Below are 12,507 nucleotides of genomic sequence, written 5' to 3' on the forward strand. Positions count from 1 at the left end.
TAACACCAAATTGCCAAAAGAAACTCTTAAGAAAGTGCTTAATTTCACATCGTCAAAGCATAAAGAAACATAAAAAAACAAAAGCAAATGCAGAACTAGACTTAAAAAACACCACACGTGTCAAATACTGTATCACAAATCTTGACAAAACCACGTAAACGTATTATTTCCCCTCTTATTTCCCTTCTCTGAATACCCAGTTTGTTGTGGCTCTACCTGCGAGCTCGTCACGGTCGTGAAGGCCAGAGTTACTGCTCAGTGAAAGGCTGCGAGCGAGTGAAGATCGTGGCGACGACGTCCTCCAAACAGACGTGTAACTGCACGACCAAAGCTTATCCCAAATACTCCAAGACTCCTTCAGCTGCTGTGCCGATGCCAGCGCTGAACACACAGCCCTGCAAAGACTGTGGAGCTAAACAGGTTTGGATTCTCGCTCGTGTTTAACACCGTCGTCGCTTTTAAAAAGACACAATCTGACCTGTGTGTGTGTGTGTGTGTGTGTGTGTGTGTGTGTGTGTGTGTGTGTGTGTGTGTGTCTGTGTGTCTGTGTGTGTGTGTCTGTGTGTGTGTCTGTGTGTGTGTGTCTGTGTGTGTGTCTGTGTGTGTCTCTCTCAGCTTGTGTTTTCCAGTGAACCGTGGACCGTCTACCTCCAAACTCAAATCAAGTCTCTGAGCAGCAGCGAGCAGCAGAGAGGAGATAACAGCTCCTCCATCACTGTGAGTCTGACACACACGCACACACACACACACACACACACACACACACACACACCAGCGGTCTCTAACTCAGGTGACCTGGAGGCATGAGCTTCTCATCTGTTCAAGTGATGAATAATCCAACTGTGTGGGCGGAAAAAGAGCTTAAAATGATCATTGTGATATAGAAATAATAGCATTTGTGATGAAATATCACATTATTTCACAATAAAACAATATGTATGATGCAAAATTAGTCTATAATTGTCAAAAACAAACTTTTTTTAGTGGAGGGGCCACATGAAATCTTTAGAGGGGCCACATGTGGACCACAGGCCACAGGTTTGAGACCACTGATGTAGACCAAACAAAAATGAGAATAGTAAAACAACAGCTATATGGTCTTTAAATGATTGGGATATCGTAGGAAAAATATATTCTTGGTGATTTTACACAGAATTTCAAAGTAAAAGTCTTTTGTTTTGATCTGAAATGACAATAAAAACATATTTATGATAAAAACTGGATCCATAAATAATAAAAAACAGTCAAATAATGAGTAAATAACACGTGAACATGTGTAATTAAAAGCTTATAAGTATCATTTAATGTCTTAGTATATTATCTGTTCATCATAACAAGATAATAAAGATCTCTGACTGATTTATGAGACTAAATAGTTGATGAATAGTTGATGAACAGATGAATAATTGATGAACAGATCTGCTCAGGTCATTCTGTCCTCGGCTTCATTTCTCAAACAGACTCTTAAAGAACACGTGTTTGTTTCCTGGAGTTCTCCTGAGACACACTTTCACTTTCTGCACGTTTAAATCTCCTTTAACTCCACTGCTGTGAACTTCACCTCCTTCTGTATAAAGAGAAATAAAGGTGTAGCACTAATGATCGTCTTTGATGTGTGTGAATGAACGTGTGAATCGTGTTCCAGGTGAACGAGGCGACCATGTTGTTCTCTCACTCTGGATATTTCCTGGTCACAGTCGACGCCTGCTCTGGAAAAGTCACCAAGAAAACCTCATTTTCTAAAATGGACGCCAAAATGGAACAATACCTAAAAACAGGAATACCAAAGAGGTGAGAATCTTTATAAAAGGATTATTGATGTATTTTATGATTCATATACTAAATAATCAGACATATCAGTTCAGCATCTACAGAGCTTTGATAGAGTTTACAGCATCATGTTGGCAGCAAAAGCTCAAATCCACAGAGATGGAGTTAATATTTACAGAGTTAATAATATTAACTCTGTAAATATATATAGTGACCTTTAAAATGGCTGAAACTTTGGCTGAAGCTCAATGGTTTTTCTGTCCATGAGGAAATGATCCTCGCTGACGTCTGTGTCTTCATCATCTTCTTCTTCATTTTCAGTCGTCAACGTTTTTCAAATACTTCACCACAGAACCTGGTGTTTATGAATTTTTTTTTAGAAAAAAATTGTCAAATTTGGGACGACATAGTATAGTACAACGTTTTTGTCAAATTTTGGACCAAAAACTTTTTTCCCCAAAAATGTTAACATTTTGAACGACATAATATAGTATGACTTTTTTGTCAAATGTTGGCATTGAAATTTTCCTTTAAAAAAATTGTCACATTTTGGACCGAAATTTTTTTTGAAAAAAATTGTCAAATTTGGGAGACGACATAGTATATTATGTAGTTTTTGTCCAATTTTGGACCAAATTTTTCTTTGAAAAAAATTACAATTTTGAACAACATAGTGGTTCAGACGTGTTAGTTTATCTCTGACACGATAACTCTGTAAACTTCTTTGTAAATCTTCAGACTTTTCTCATCATTCAACAGAGAATCCTTGAACCTAATTTACCACAATTAATTTAAAATAAATCAAATCAAGATGAGATTAAAGTGAGGACTCATCTTTAATTTGAGGGATTGAACAATAGGTTTCTATAGGTTATTATTGTCTATAAATGACTTGATTTATTGTCCAAATATATAATATATGTACCTAACTGTATGTTTGCCTTTTTCATAAGAGGCATTTTCTGATTATGATTTACTAGCTGGTTATTTATCACAAAGCATTTTAGTTTCAGAGACTTTAAAACTGTTTGACTTAAAGCTGATTTTCTTTGGTTTTCACGACCTGATTCATGGTTTAGTTCATGTTTATCATTTGCGCTGCAGTGCACACATACAATTCAAAGATTAATTCAAGATTCAAAGACTTTTATTGTCAATTCTTCTCCTGTACAGGACATGCAGACAGGGTATCTGCGGGGTCTTAAGAAGTCTTTAAAAGTCTTAAATCCAATCATTTGAATTTAAGGCCTTAAAATGTCTTAAATTCTCATAAAATCTCCAAAAAAGGTCTTAAATACAATGTTGAAAGGTCTTAAAAATCTATGAAGGTTACCTTTATTTAAAACGTGCATAAACTTCAGTCTTGCTTTGAAATGTTTTGATTTTTGAGGATGCGATAACAACAATAACTACAACACGGAACTAAAGTAGTCCACCTGTGCTGCCCGGGGAGAATTTATCGAGCACCACTAGCTTGTGTGTTGTGTGCGCGCCACTGTGTGTTACTTAGCTTAGCATAGCAGCGGAGAAAACTTAACGAAAGCCCACAGCTAAGACAAATTGTAAGTTCAACGATTTGTGGCTCCAATATTTTCCTTCATGTCTTTTGTAGTTTTTTGCCAATATGGATTTGAAATGGGTCTTAAATTTTATTCATTGTGGTCTTAAAAAAGTCTTAAAAAGTCTTAAATTTGACTTGTTGAAAACGTGCAGAGACTCTGTGCAGAAAAAACTAAATAACATTTTTCTTCTCTCCTCAGTATCGAAAGTTTAAATAAGACGATAGAAAAACCTTAGAAAAAGTCATAGAAACGTCACTTTTCTTTGAACAGACCTGAGATCAGTTTTGTTTTTATTATTATTATTATTATCATTATTATTATTATTATTATTATCATTATTAATAATAATGTGTTTATTGCACAGGTCCATGTTGCTGATGGCGACTCGAGCTGATCCCTCAGATCTGGTCAAAGTGGCTCCTCTCCTCGTTTCCTTTGGAGCAGCTAAAGCTGCCTCTCTGCAGAGTAAAGGTCAGTGACACACACACACACACACACACACACACACACACACACACACACACACACACACACACACACACACTGTGGTTTTCTGCTGCGTTGACGTTAGTCCCTCACTCACTCGTTCACTGGTTCACTCTCTCACCACAGAGGTTCTGTCTTTCTGGGGTTTCTCTGGTTCTTCTCCTTCACCTCCGTCGTGGGTGTCTCTGCTCAGCGGTCAGGGCGGCGTCGTCCTCGGGTCGCAGGAGCGTTATTTACCTCTGGGTTTGGAGTCATACGGCTGCACCGCGGCCTCCTCGTCGTCAGCTGCTGCAGCTGCAGCTCCGACACGCAGAGACTTGGAGCTGCTGAAAAAAGCCACGGGACGACAATGACCAATGTGAAAGCACACAAACACACACACACACACAGACACACAACCAGCTTATGAATGTGAACTGCTGAACCTTTAATTTATTAACTATCGCAAAGATGTTTACCCATTTACCCAAGAGAGGAGGGCGTGTGTGTGTGTTTGTGTTTTTATGAACGGGGGAGTGTTTTTGTGAGTGTGTGTGTGTCTAAGTGTGTGTGTGTGTGTAGAAGTGTGCCTCTGGGCCGCTGAGTCAATGCACTTTCTTTTTATTTTTTTAAAGACGCAACTTGCCTTATCAGCCAAAGTGACAATGCTGTAACTCAGAAAACATGTTTTTAACATCGGGTCATCACGAGGTGTTCAAATAATAATTCTACTCGACCAGAAACTGAAAAGCCGTATTAAAGTGTGCTGAGGTCAAAGGTCAAAGGTCACAGGTCACAGGTCAAAGGTCACATCATCTGAGAGTGAAACGGCAAATCCACAAGTTTCTCACAGAAGATTTTACCGTTAAATCAATTTGATGTCATTAATTTGAGACTCAGCTCAAAATTCACTCTGAATTCTTTTTTAAAAAACACGACTCGGCGAACTCGAGACTCGATTTGACAAAAAAGTAAAAGACTTGAAGGTTTAAAACTAGGGACGAGAGCTGCAACTAACGGTTATTTTGGCAATCGATTAATCGGTCGATTATTTTCTCGATGAATTCATAAAATGTCATAAAATGTTAAAAAACGTTAATCAGTGTTTGTCAAACCTGGAAATGATGATGTTCTCGAATGTCTTGTTTTGTCCACAAACCAAAATGATTCACTTTTAATGATTTCTTTGTTCATGTGGAGCAAAGAAACCATGAAAACATTCACATTTAAGAAGTTAAAACAATCAGAAATCTTGTTTTAATCATGAAAAAAGCTTCAAACCGATTATCGATTATCAAAATAGTTGACGATTAATTTAGTAATCGATTAATCGTCTCAGCTCTCAGGACGAGACTTGTGGCATGATTTCTGTTTCCAGTTTAAAGATGAAATCCAAAATAAGTGTCTATGAAATCACCCAGGTATCCGAGTGCTCGCTGACCTGTCAATCAGTCACATTTAGAGACACGTCCACTTTTCACCACAACACTGAAGTGATGGACGTACAGTTAGAGTCCTTTTTTCATTTTTTATCAAGTTATTTTATTGATTTCATGTATTTTTACTGAATATCAACAACGCTCTTTTCTCTTTATAAAGACCAGATTCTGCAGATACGACTGTTTTCATCAGGTGACTTGACTTTGACGCGATGGTTAAACTCTTTATTTCCACTTCTCAAAGTTCACTGTTGATGCATTTAAAACATTTAAAACATTTAAAACGTGACGCGGCTTCAACACAAATAATTCCTCTGCTCCGATTCAAAGACGACAAATTCTGTTTGTGTTTTAATGAAAAAATCTCCGATTTATTTGCTGATGTTTGTTAACGACTGAATCTGGAAAACTGGAAAAACCTCTGATCATCGTGCAGCTGAGCAACTAAAGACTAAAAGCACCTTTGTTTTTATAAAATGGATTTTTACTGGATTTAAAAAACAAACAAACAAATAAAAAAGAGAAGTGGTATCTTTTTATTTATCTCTGCAGAGAACAGTGCTGGCCACATGTGCAGCACTAACATATTCAAATGTTGCTTTTCTTTCTTTTATTATGATGATTATGATTATTATGATTATTTCAGTCTAAAGCAGGATTATTGAATGTGTTTCTTCTTCTTTTTTTATTATCTGCCTCATTCGTGATCTCTTCATGTGCATTTCTGCCAAAAACAACTGTGTTTTATACAAATATAAATATAAATATAAATATATATACAGTAAACATTTATATATGTGCTCTTTAAAGAGAGTGAGCATCAGATTACACACACAACGTTATTCCAGCTGTGAGGTCTAAGGCTTTATGTTGAGATTCACAGAATATAATCTGAGTCTGAGGTGTTTGGATGTGAGCAGGGCTCCCCCACTGAAGTGTGCGTGTGTGCGTGTGTGTGCGTGTGTGTGCGTGTGTGCGTGTGTGTGTGTGCGTGTGGGTGTGTGGGTGTGTGGGTGTGTGTGTGTGGGTGGGTGTGTGTGGGTGTGGGTGTGTGTGGGTGGGTGTGTGTGTGTTTACGCTGGCCTGGAAGTGCAAACTATTATTGTGAAAAATGTGAAACACTTTTGCAAAGCTTGAGACGAAATGTACATTTTTGAAAAGACATTAAACACAAACATGAAAAACAAATGAACTAAAGCTACAGTCACACACATCATATCTAACATAATATTTAAAATAAAAACTGCTAAGACAAAGATCTTGTGGAAGTGACATTAACCCTTAAGAGTTCCTTTAAAAATAAAATAAAATGTACTAATTTGTTCCTCGTGGCAGAAAATGTCACCTCCCCAAAAACAACTGTAAAAATATTATATATTCATATTTTTATCTACTTTAAATAAGTCAATCTTTTAAAGCTACTTCAGCCTGAAATATACACATCAAATATCAATATTTTTAACCCTTTAAAGGCCGGTATGTTTTCACGACTCCAATGTGTAGCTTAGCCATTTTAGGCTAATTTAAGGAATTGAGATGTTTTAAAGTTGAACAAAAATCAATATCATCCTCTGAACTTTTAAGGGTTAAAAACATTGATTTTATTTCATAAAATGAACTAATACCAGTGAATGTTATGGCAAATGTTTGATATAAGATATAGTTTAAAAAAAAAAAAAAAAAGACAAAGTGGCTCTTACTTTGAAAGGGAGTGGTGTTGTTTAAAATGAGATTAGATCACTTCCTGTTAGAATTGTGGCTTTAGTTCATTTGTTTGGGATTTATAAAAGTGTTTCACATTTTTGTCATCATAGTTTGACCCTTCCAGGCCACTGTGTGTGTGTGTGTGTGTGTGTGTGTGTGTGTGTGTGTGTGTGTGTGTGTGTGTGTGTGTGTGTGTGTGTGTGTGTGTGTGTGTGTGTGTGTGTGTGTGTGTGTGTGTGTGTGCGTGTGTGTGTGTGCGAGTGTGTGTGTGCGAGTGTGTGTGTGCGAGTGTGTGTGTGCGCGTGTGTGTGTGCGCGTGTGTGTGTGCGTGTGTGTGTGTGCGCGTGACCTTGTTGCCTTTTTAAACCACTCCACTGTTTTACGAGAGAAAAAGCCGTTTCCACCTTTTATCTTTGTCCTTCTGTCGATGCTTTAACGATGCACAACCAGAGAAATATTCACATTTTTGTTTAGTTTTGTTTATAGTTTTTATTATTGTTGTTATTATTATTAGAAGTGAACTTTGTAAATATGTTGTTTTTGACGTTGAATTCAAACTGTAATGGAAGTGAAAACAGACGAGTGATGATGTGATTGTTTCTGTTGTCTTTTCCTTTCTTTTGTTATAAAGTTTCCACTTTAATAAACACGACGTATGCTTTGTGATAAAAGTCCTGTTTTACTGCTAAAGTTAATATAATTCTGAATTAAGGTGACTTAATAATCCTAAATATCATAATTTTTGCCTCAGTTATACACAGTTTCACCACTTGGGGGCAGCAGAGTGTTTTTCAGGGAGCTCTCAAAGCTTTATACACTGCACTCATTCACACACACAGGTTAAAGGGACTCCGGCGGGGATCGAACCCTCAACCTTACAGTTGTTAGACAACCCGCTCGACCACCGCCTGCCTTCACTGTGAACTTAATCGTCTGCTTCTCTTTCTTTTTTATATAAAAATCCACGTTTTATTTGAACGTAAACATCAAAGATGTAATAATTAGCTTCAAAGTGAAGCCGCGAGAAAAAATCTCAAATTTATTTCCACAAAAATGGTTGATGAGCTCAGCAGGAGACGATTAGAGGTGATCACTGAGCTCTAATGAGCCTTCACACATCAAAGTCTACGTCTATCTATTGAACATGCTCAATATATATATATATATATATATATATATATATATACTTGTATATACACTTATATACAGAAGAAGAAGAAGAGCAGGAGATAAAAACTGTCACTGCTCAAACAGAGATAAATCCTGTCGTCTCGTCCGTGTTCCTCACTGAGATCATTTAAAAGACCAGGAAATGATTCTGTGACCATGAAGAGAGACAAAGAGTCTGTGCTTCACCTCAATACAGGCTGGAAATGACAAGGACTGAAGATGACGATGAGACTGAAGATGAGGATGAGGACTAAGGCTGAGGATGAGGACTGAAGCTGAGGATGAGGACTGAAGATGAGGCTGATGAGGATGAGGACTGAAGATGAGGATTAGGACTGAAGATGAGGCTGATGAGGATGAGGACTAAGGCTGAGGATGAGGACTAAAGATGAGGATGAGGACTGAAGATGAGGATGAGGACTGAAGATGAGGATGAGGACTGAAGATGAGGCTGAAGATGAGGATGAGGACTGAAGATGAGGCTGAAGATTAGGATGAGGATGAGGACTGAAGATGAGGATGAGGACTGAAGATGAGGCTGAAGATGAGGATGAGGACTGAAGATGAGGCTGAAGATGAGGATGAGGACTGAAGATTAGGATGAGGATGAGGACTGAAGATGAGGATGAGGACTGAAGATGAGGATGAGGACTGAAGATGAGGCTGAGGACTGAAGATGAGGCTGAGGACTGAGGATGAGGACTGAAGATGAGGATGAGGACTGAGGATGAGGACTGAAGATGAGGCTGAGGACTGAAGATGAGGCTGAAGATGAGGATGAGGACTGAAGATGAGGCTGAGGACTGAAGATGAGGATGGGGACTGAAGATGAGGATGAGGACTGAAGAGGAGTTTGAAGATGAGGATGAGGATGAGGACTGAAGATGAAGACTGAAGATGAGGATGAGTACTGAGGCTGAGGTTGAGGACTGAAGATGAGGATGAGGCTGAAGATGAGGATGAGGACTGAAGATGAGGCTGAGGACTGAAGATGAGGCTGAGGACTGAAGATGAGGCTGAGGACTGAAGATGAGGCTGAAGATGAGGATGAGGACTGAAGATGAAGCTGAGGACTGAAGATGAGGCTGAAGATGAGGATGAGGACTGAAGATGAGGCTGAGGACTGAAGATGAGGCTGAAGACTGAAGATGAGGCTGAGGACTGAAGATTGAAGATGAGGCTGAGGACTGAAGATGAGGCTGAGGACTGAAGATGAGGCTGAAGATGAGGATGAGGACTGAAGATGAAGCTGAGGACTGAAGATGAGGATGGGGACTGAAGATGAGGATGAGGACTGAAGATGAGGCTGAGGACTGAAGAGGAGTTTGAAGATGAGGATGAGGACTGAAGATGAGTATGAGGCTGAAGATGAGGACTGAAGATGAGGCTGAAGATGAGGATGAGGATGAGGACTGAAGATGAGGCTGAGGTTGAGGACTGAAGATGAGGCTGAGGTTGAGGACTGAAGATGAGGCTGAGGACTGAAGATGAGGCTGAGAACTGAAGATGAAGATGAGGACTAAGGATGAGGCTGAGAACTGAAGATGAAGATGAGGACTGAAGATGAGGTTGAGGATGAGGACTTAAGATGAGGATGAGACTGAGGACTGAAGATGAAGATGAGGACTAAGGATGAGGCTGAGGACTGAAGATGAGGATGAGGACTGAAGATGAGGATGAGGACTGAAGATGAGGACTGAAGATGAGGCTGAGGATGAGCCTGAGGCTGTGACACATTCAGAGGTGGAACATGATGCTCATGAGATCATTGTCTTCTTCAGCTTCAGTTTCCATCAGGAAAAGAACGATAATAAACAGATAAACGACACAGTGATGAGATTATGAGGTTTTAGCTCATGAAGTTTTCTGTTCGCCTTTATTTGAGTCAGGAAACGAACAAACATACAGAAATGAGAGTGTTTGTGTGAAGTTAACGACACAGAGACATTAACGCAGATGTTACAGCTCTGATGTTACCATGAAACGTTATAGAAACATGTTACTGCATTACGATAACGTGTGTGTGTGGGCCTTTAGCATTATCCTCTGTGTGTGTGTGTGTGTGTGTGTGTAACTATGTAACTGTGTAACTAATAACTATGGCAACAACGTTGTAGCCCCTCCTCTTTCTGACCTGACCACCTGACCTCTGAAGGTGAAACATGGAAACTCAATAATGACAGAATGCGAGAACACGAGAACATGTGAACATGTGAACATGAGAACACGAGAACACGAGAACACGAGAACATGAGAACATGAGAACATGAGAACTCATGATGCTCAGAGGAAAAAAGGTTTATTGGTTAAATATATATATATATGTGTGTGTGTGTGTGTGTGTGTGTGTGTGTATAGATCCACAGTCGGTTCATCTGGATTAGATCTTTTTTTTCTCACCATTCCATCGCTGGAGTTGGTTCCGGCTGATCCCCCTCATCCCCCCCCCCCCCCCCAGTGGTGATGGTGGTCCTGAATAATTAACCAATTCTGACAGCCGTGTAGGGGGTCCGTCGCCATGGCAACCCCTCCTCCCCGTGTTGTTGCTGCCCCGTAGGTGTAAAATAAATTTGCTGTCTACTTAATGTCACACAGCAGCAGCATAAGCAGCAGCATAAACAGCAGCAGAAGCATAAGCAGCAGCAGCAGTAACGGCAGCAGCATAAACAGCAGCATAAACAGCAGCAGCAGCAGCAGCATGAACAGCAGCAGTAACAGCTGCAGCAGCAGCAGCATAAACAGCAGCAGCATAAGCAGCAGTAACAGCAGCACTCACTAACTCCAGGGTCAGGACTCACTTTTCTCCTCACTTCAGTGTCACTGTGGCTCATGACCTTTGACCCCCACGAGGAGGAGGAGGAGGTTACCACAGTAACATGTTACCATAACAACAGCTAACCCCCCACTGCATCTTCATCATCATCATCTTCATCTTCATCATACAGGACACATATTCAATCCGTTTATTTACACATTAAATCCACACAGAGTTCAAAGGGTCAAATAATAAGGACCATTTTGTTAATATTATGAGAACAAAGTTGTTGTTATTATTATTATTATTCAACCATAATCTGAGATGATCAGCTGTGTACAGATGAGAAACGTGGAGGATTTAGTCATTTAATTGAGTTATATTTTAATTCGATCTTCAGAAATAAAAAAACTACGTCATATTTTTTCATAATCTTTAGCGTCAGGACTTTATGTTTGTGTTTGACACAGGAAATCGTCTCTGTTATGGAGGAGAACAGGGTCATGATCAATGATAATGAAACACAATAATCTCATGATATTATGACTTTTTTCCTCTTCTAAAACTCCATCATAGGACAAAAAGATTGTATTGTTATTAATATTATTACAATTTTTATCTTTCCCATCCATTGACTCCCGTCCATGTTTTGTTTTTCACTGTGTTGTACATAAAACAAGGTTAAAATGTACGGAGCCCCCGAAGTGACATGAGGAAAAAAAAAAAAAAATGAAGAAAAAAATTGAAATCTCAAATTTCAAAGTGGAGATCTTGAGTTTCCCAAAAAATATGAAAAAAAAATTATTGGGGGAAAAAAACTTTTTTTTTCTAAATGTTTTGGAAACTTGAGATCTCGACTTTGAAATCTCGAGTTTCCAAAAAAAAAAAAAAAATCATATTTTTTTGGAAACTCGAGATTTCGACTTTGAAACTCGATATTTAATTTTTAATTTTTTTTTTCGTAATTTTTTTTTTTTTTCTCATGTCACTTCGGGGGCTCCGTAAAAATGTGATGAAATAATAAAAGAAAGGAAAAAGGTTTGTGTTAGAGTTTCAGAGCAGAGGAGGAGGCTGAGGTCAGTGTGAGGTCATCGTCTGTGACACACACACACACACACACACACTCCTCAGTCAATTACCCTTTAACATCAAAAGCGCTGCATTAACCTTCTCCACCTGTAGATGAAGAGTTATGAAGAGTCTCTCAGTGATGATCAGCAGCGTGACCAAAATACTCACAGAGTACACAGAGTACACGGCTTCATTACTTCATTACTTGAGTAAAAGTACACATGCCCCTTGCTAAATTTTACTACAAGTACAAGTAAACGTACAACAGTCAGTCAGTCATGTCTACTACTGAAGTACTTGTTTTAAAGAGTACTTGAGTATCAAGAGTACATTTTTTAAATATTGCATTACTACTATTTTCTTCTTTTTACCTTTTAAGTTGCTTTATTGATCATTTCTCACAACAGCACAAAGACGTCACTCTGAAGAAAACACCAGAGACAGTAACGGAGTACATTTACTTCAGTACTTTTCAGGGATCTGTATCTTATACTCGAGTATCATTTTTGGGGAGTACTCATGACTTTACTGAAGTACATTTGAGAGACAAATATTGTACTCTTTACTCCAC

General features: G+C 38.8%; 1 protein-coding gene across 1 annotated transcript in view; it reads left to right on the forward strand.

The window, feature by feature from the left end:
* cemip2 (cell migration inducing hyaluronidase 2) overlaps positions 1–4,805 on the forward strand; it is a 51,949-nt gene extending 47,144 nt beyond the window's left edge. Inside the window, exons 20-24 of the mRNA XM_083903944.1 lie at positions 201–420; positions 616–717; positions 1,646–1,791; positions 3,697–3,803; positions 3,945–4,805. Of these exons, the coding sequence (XP_083760070.1) occupies positions 201–420; positions 616–717; positions 1,646–1,791; positions 3,697–3,803; positions 3,945–4,171 (802 nt within the window). The 3' untranslated portion in view covers positions 4,172–4,805. The remainder of the gene's footprint in view (positions 1–200; positions 421–615; positions 718–1,645; positions 1,792–3,696; positions 3,804–3,944) is intronic.
* Positions 4,806–12,507: the final 7,702 nt, after the last annotated feature.

This window comes from Microchirus variegatus (genome assembly GCF_963457635.1).
Source record: "Microchirus variegatus genome assembly, chromosome: 17".
In the NCBI taxonomy this organism is placed as follows: domain Eukaryota; kingdom Metazoa; phylum Chordata; class Actinopteri; order Pleuronectiformes; family Soleidae; genus Microchirus; species Microchirus variegatus.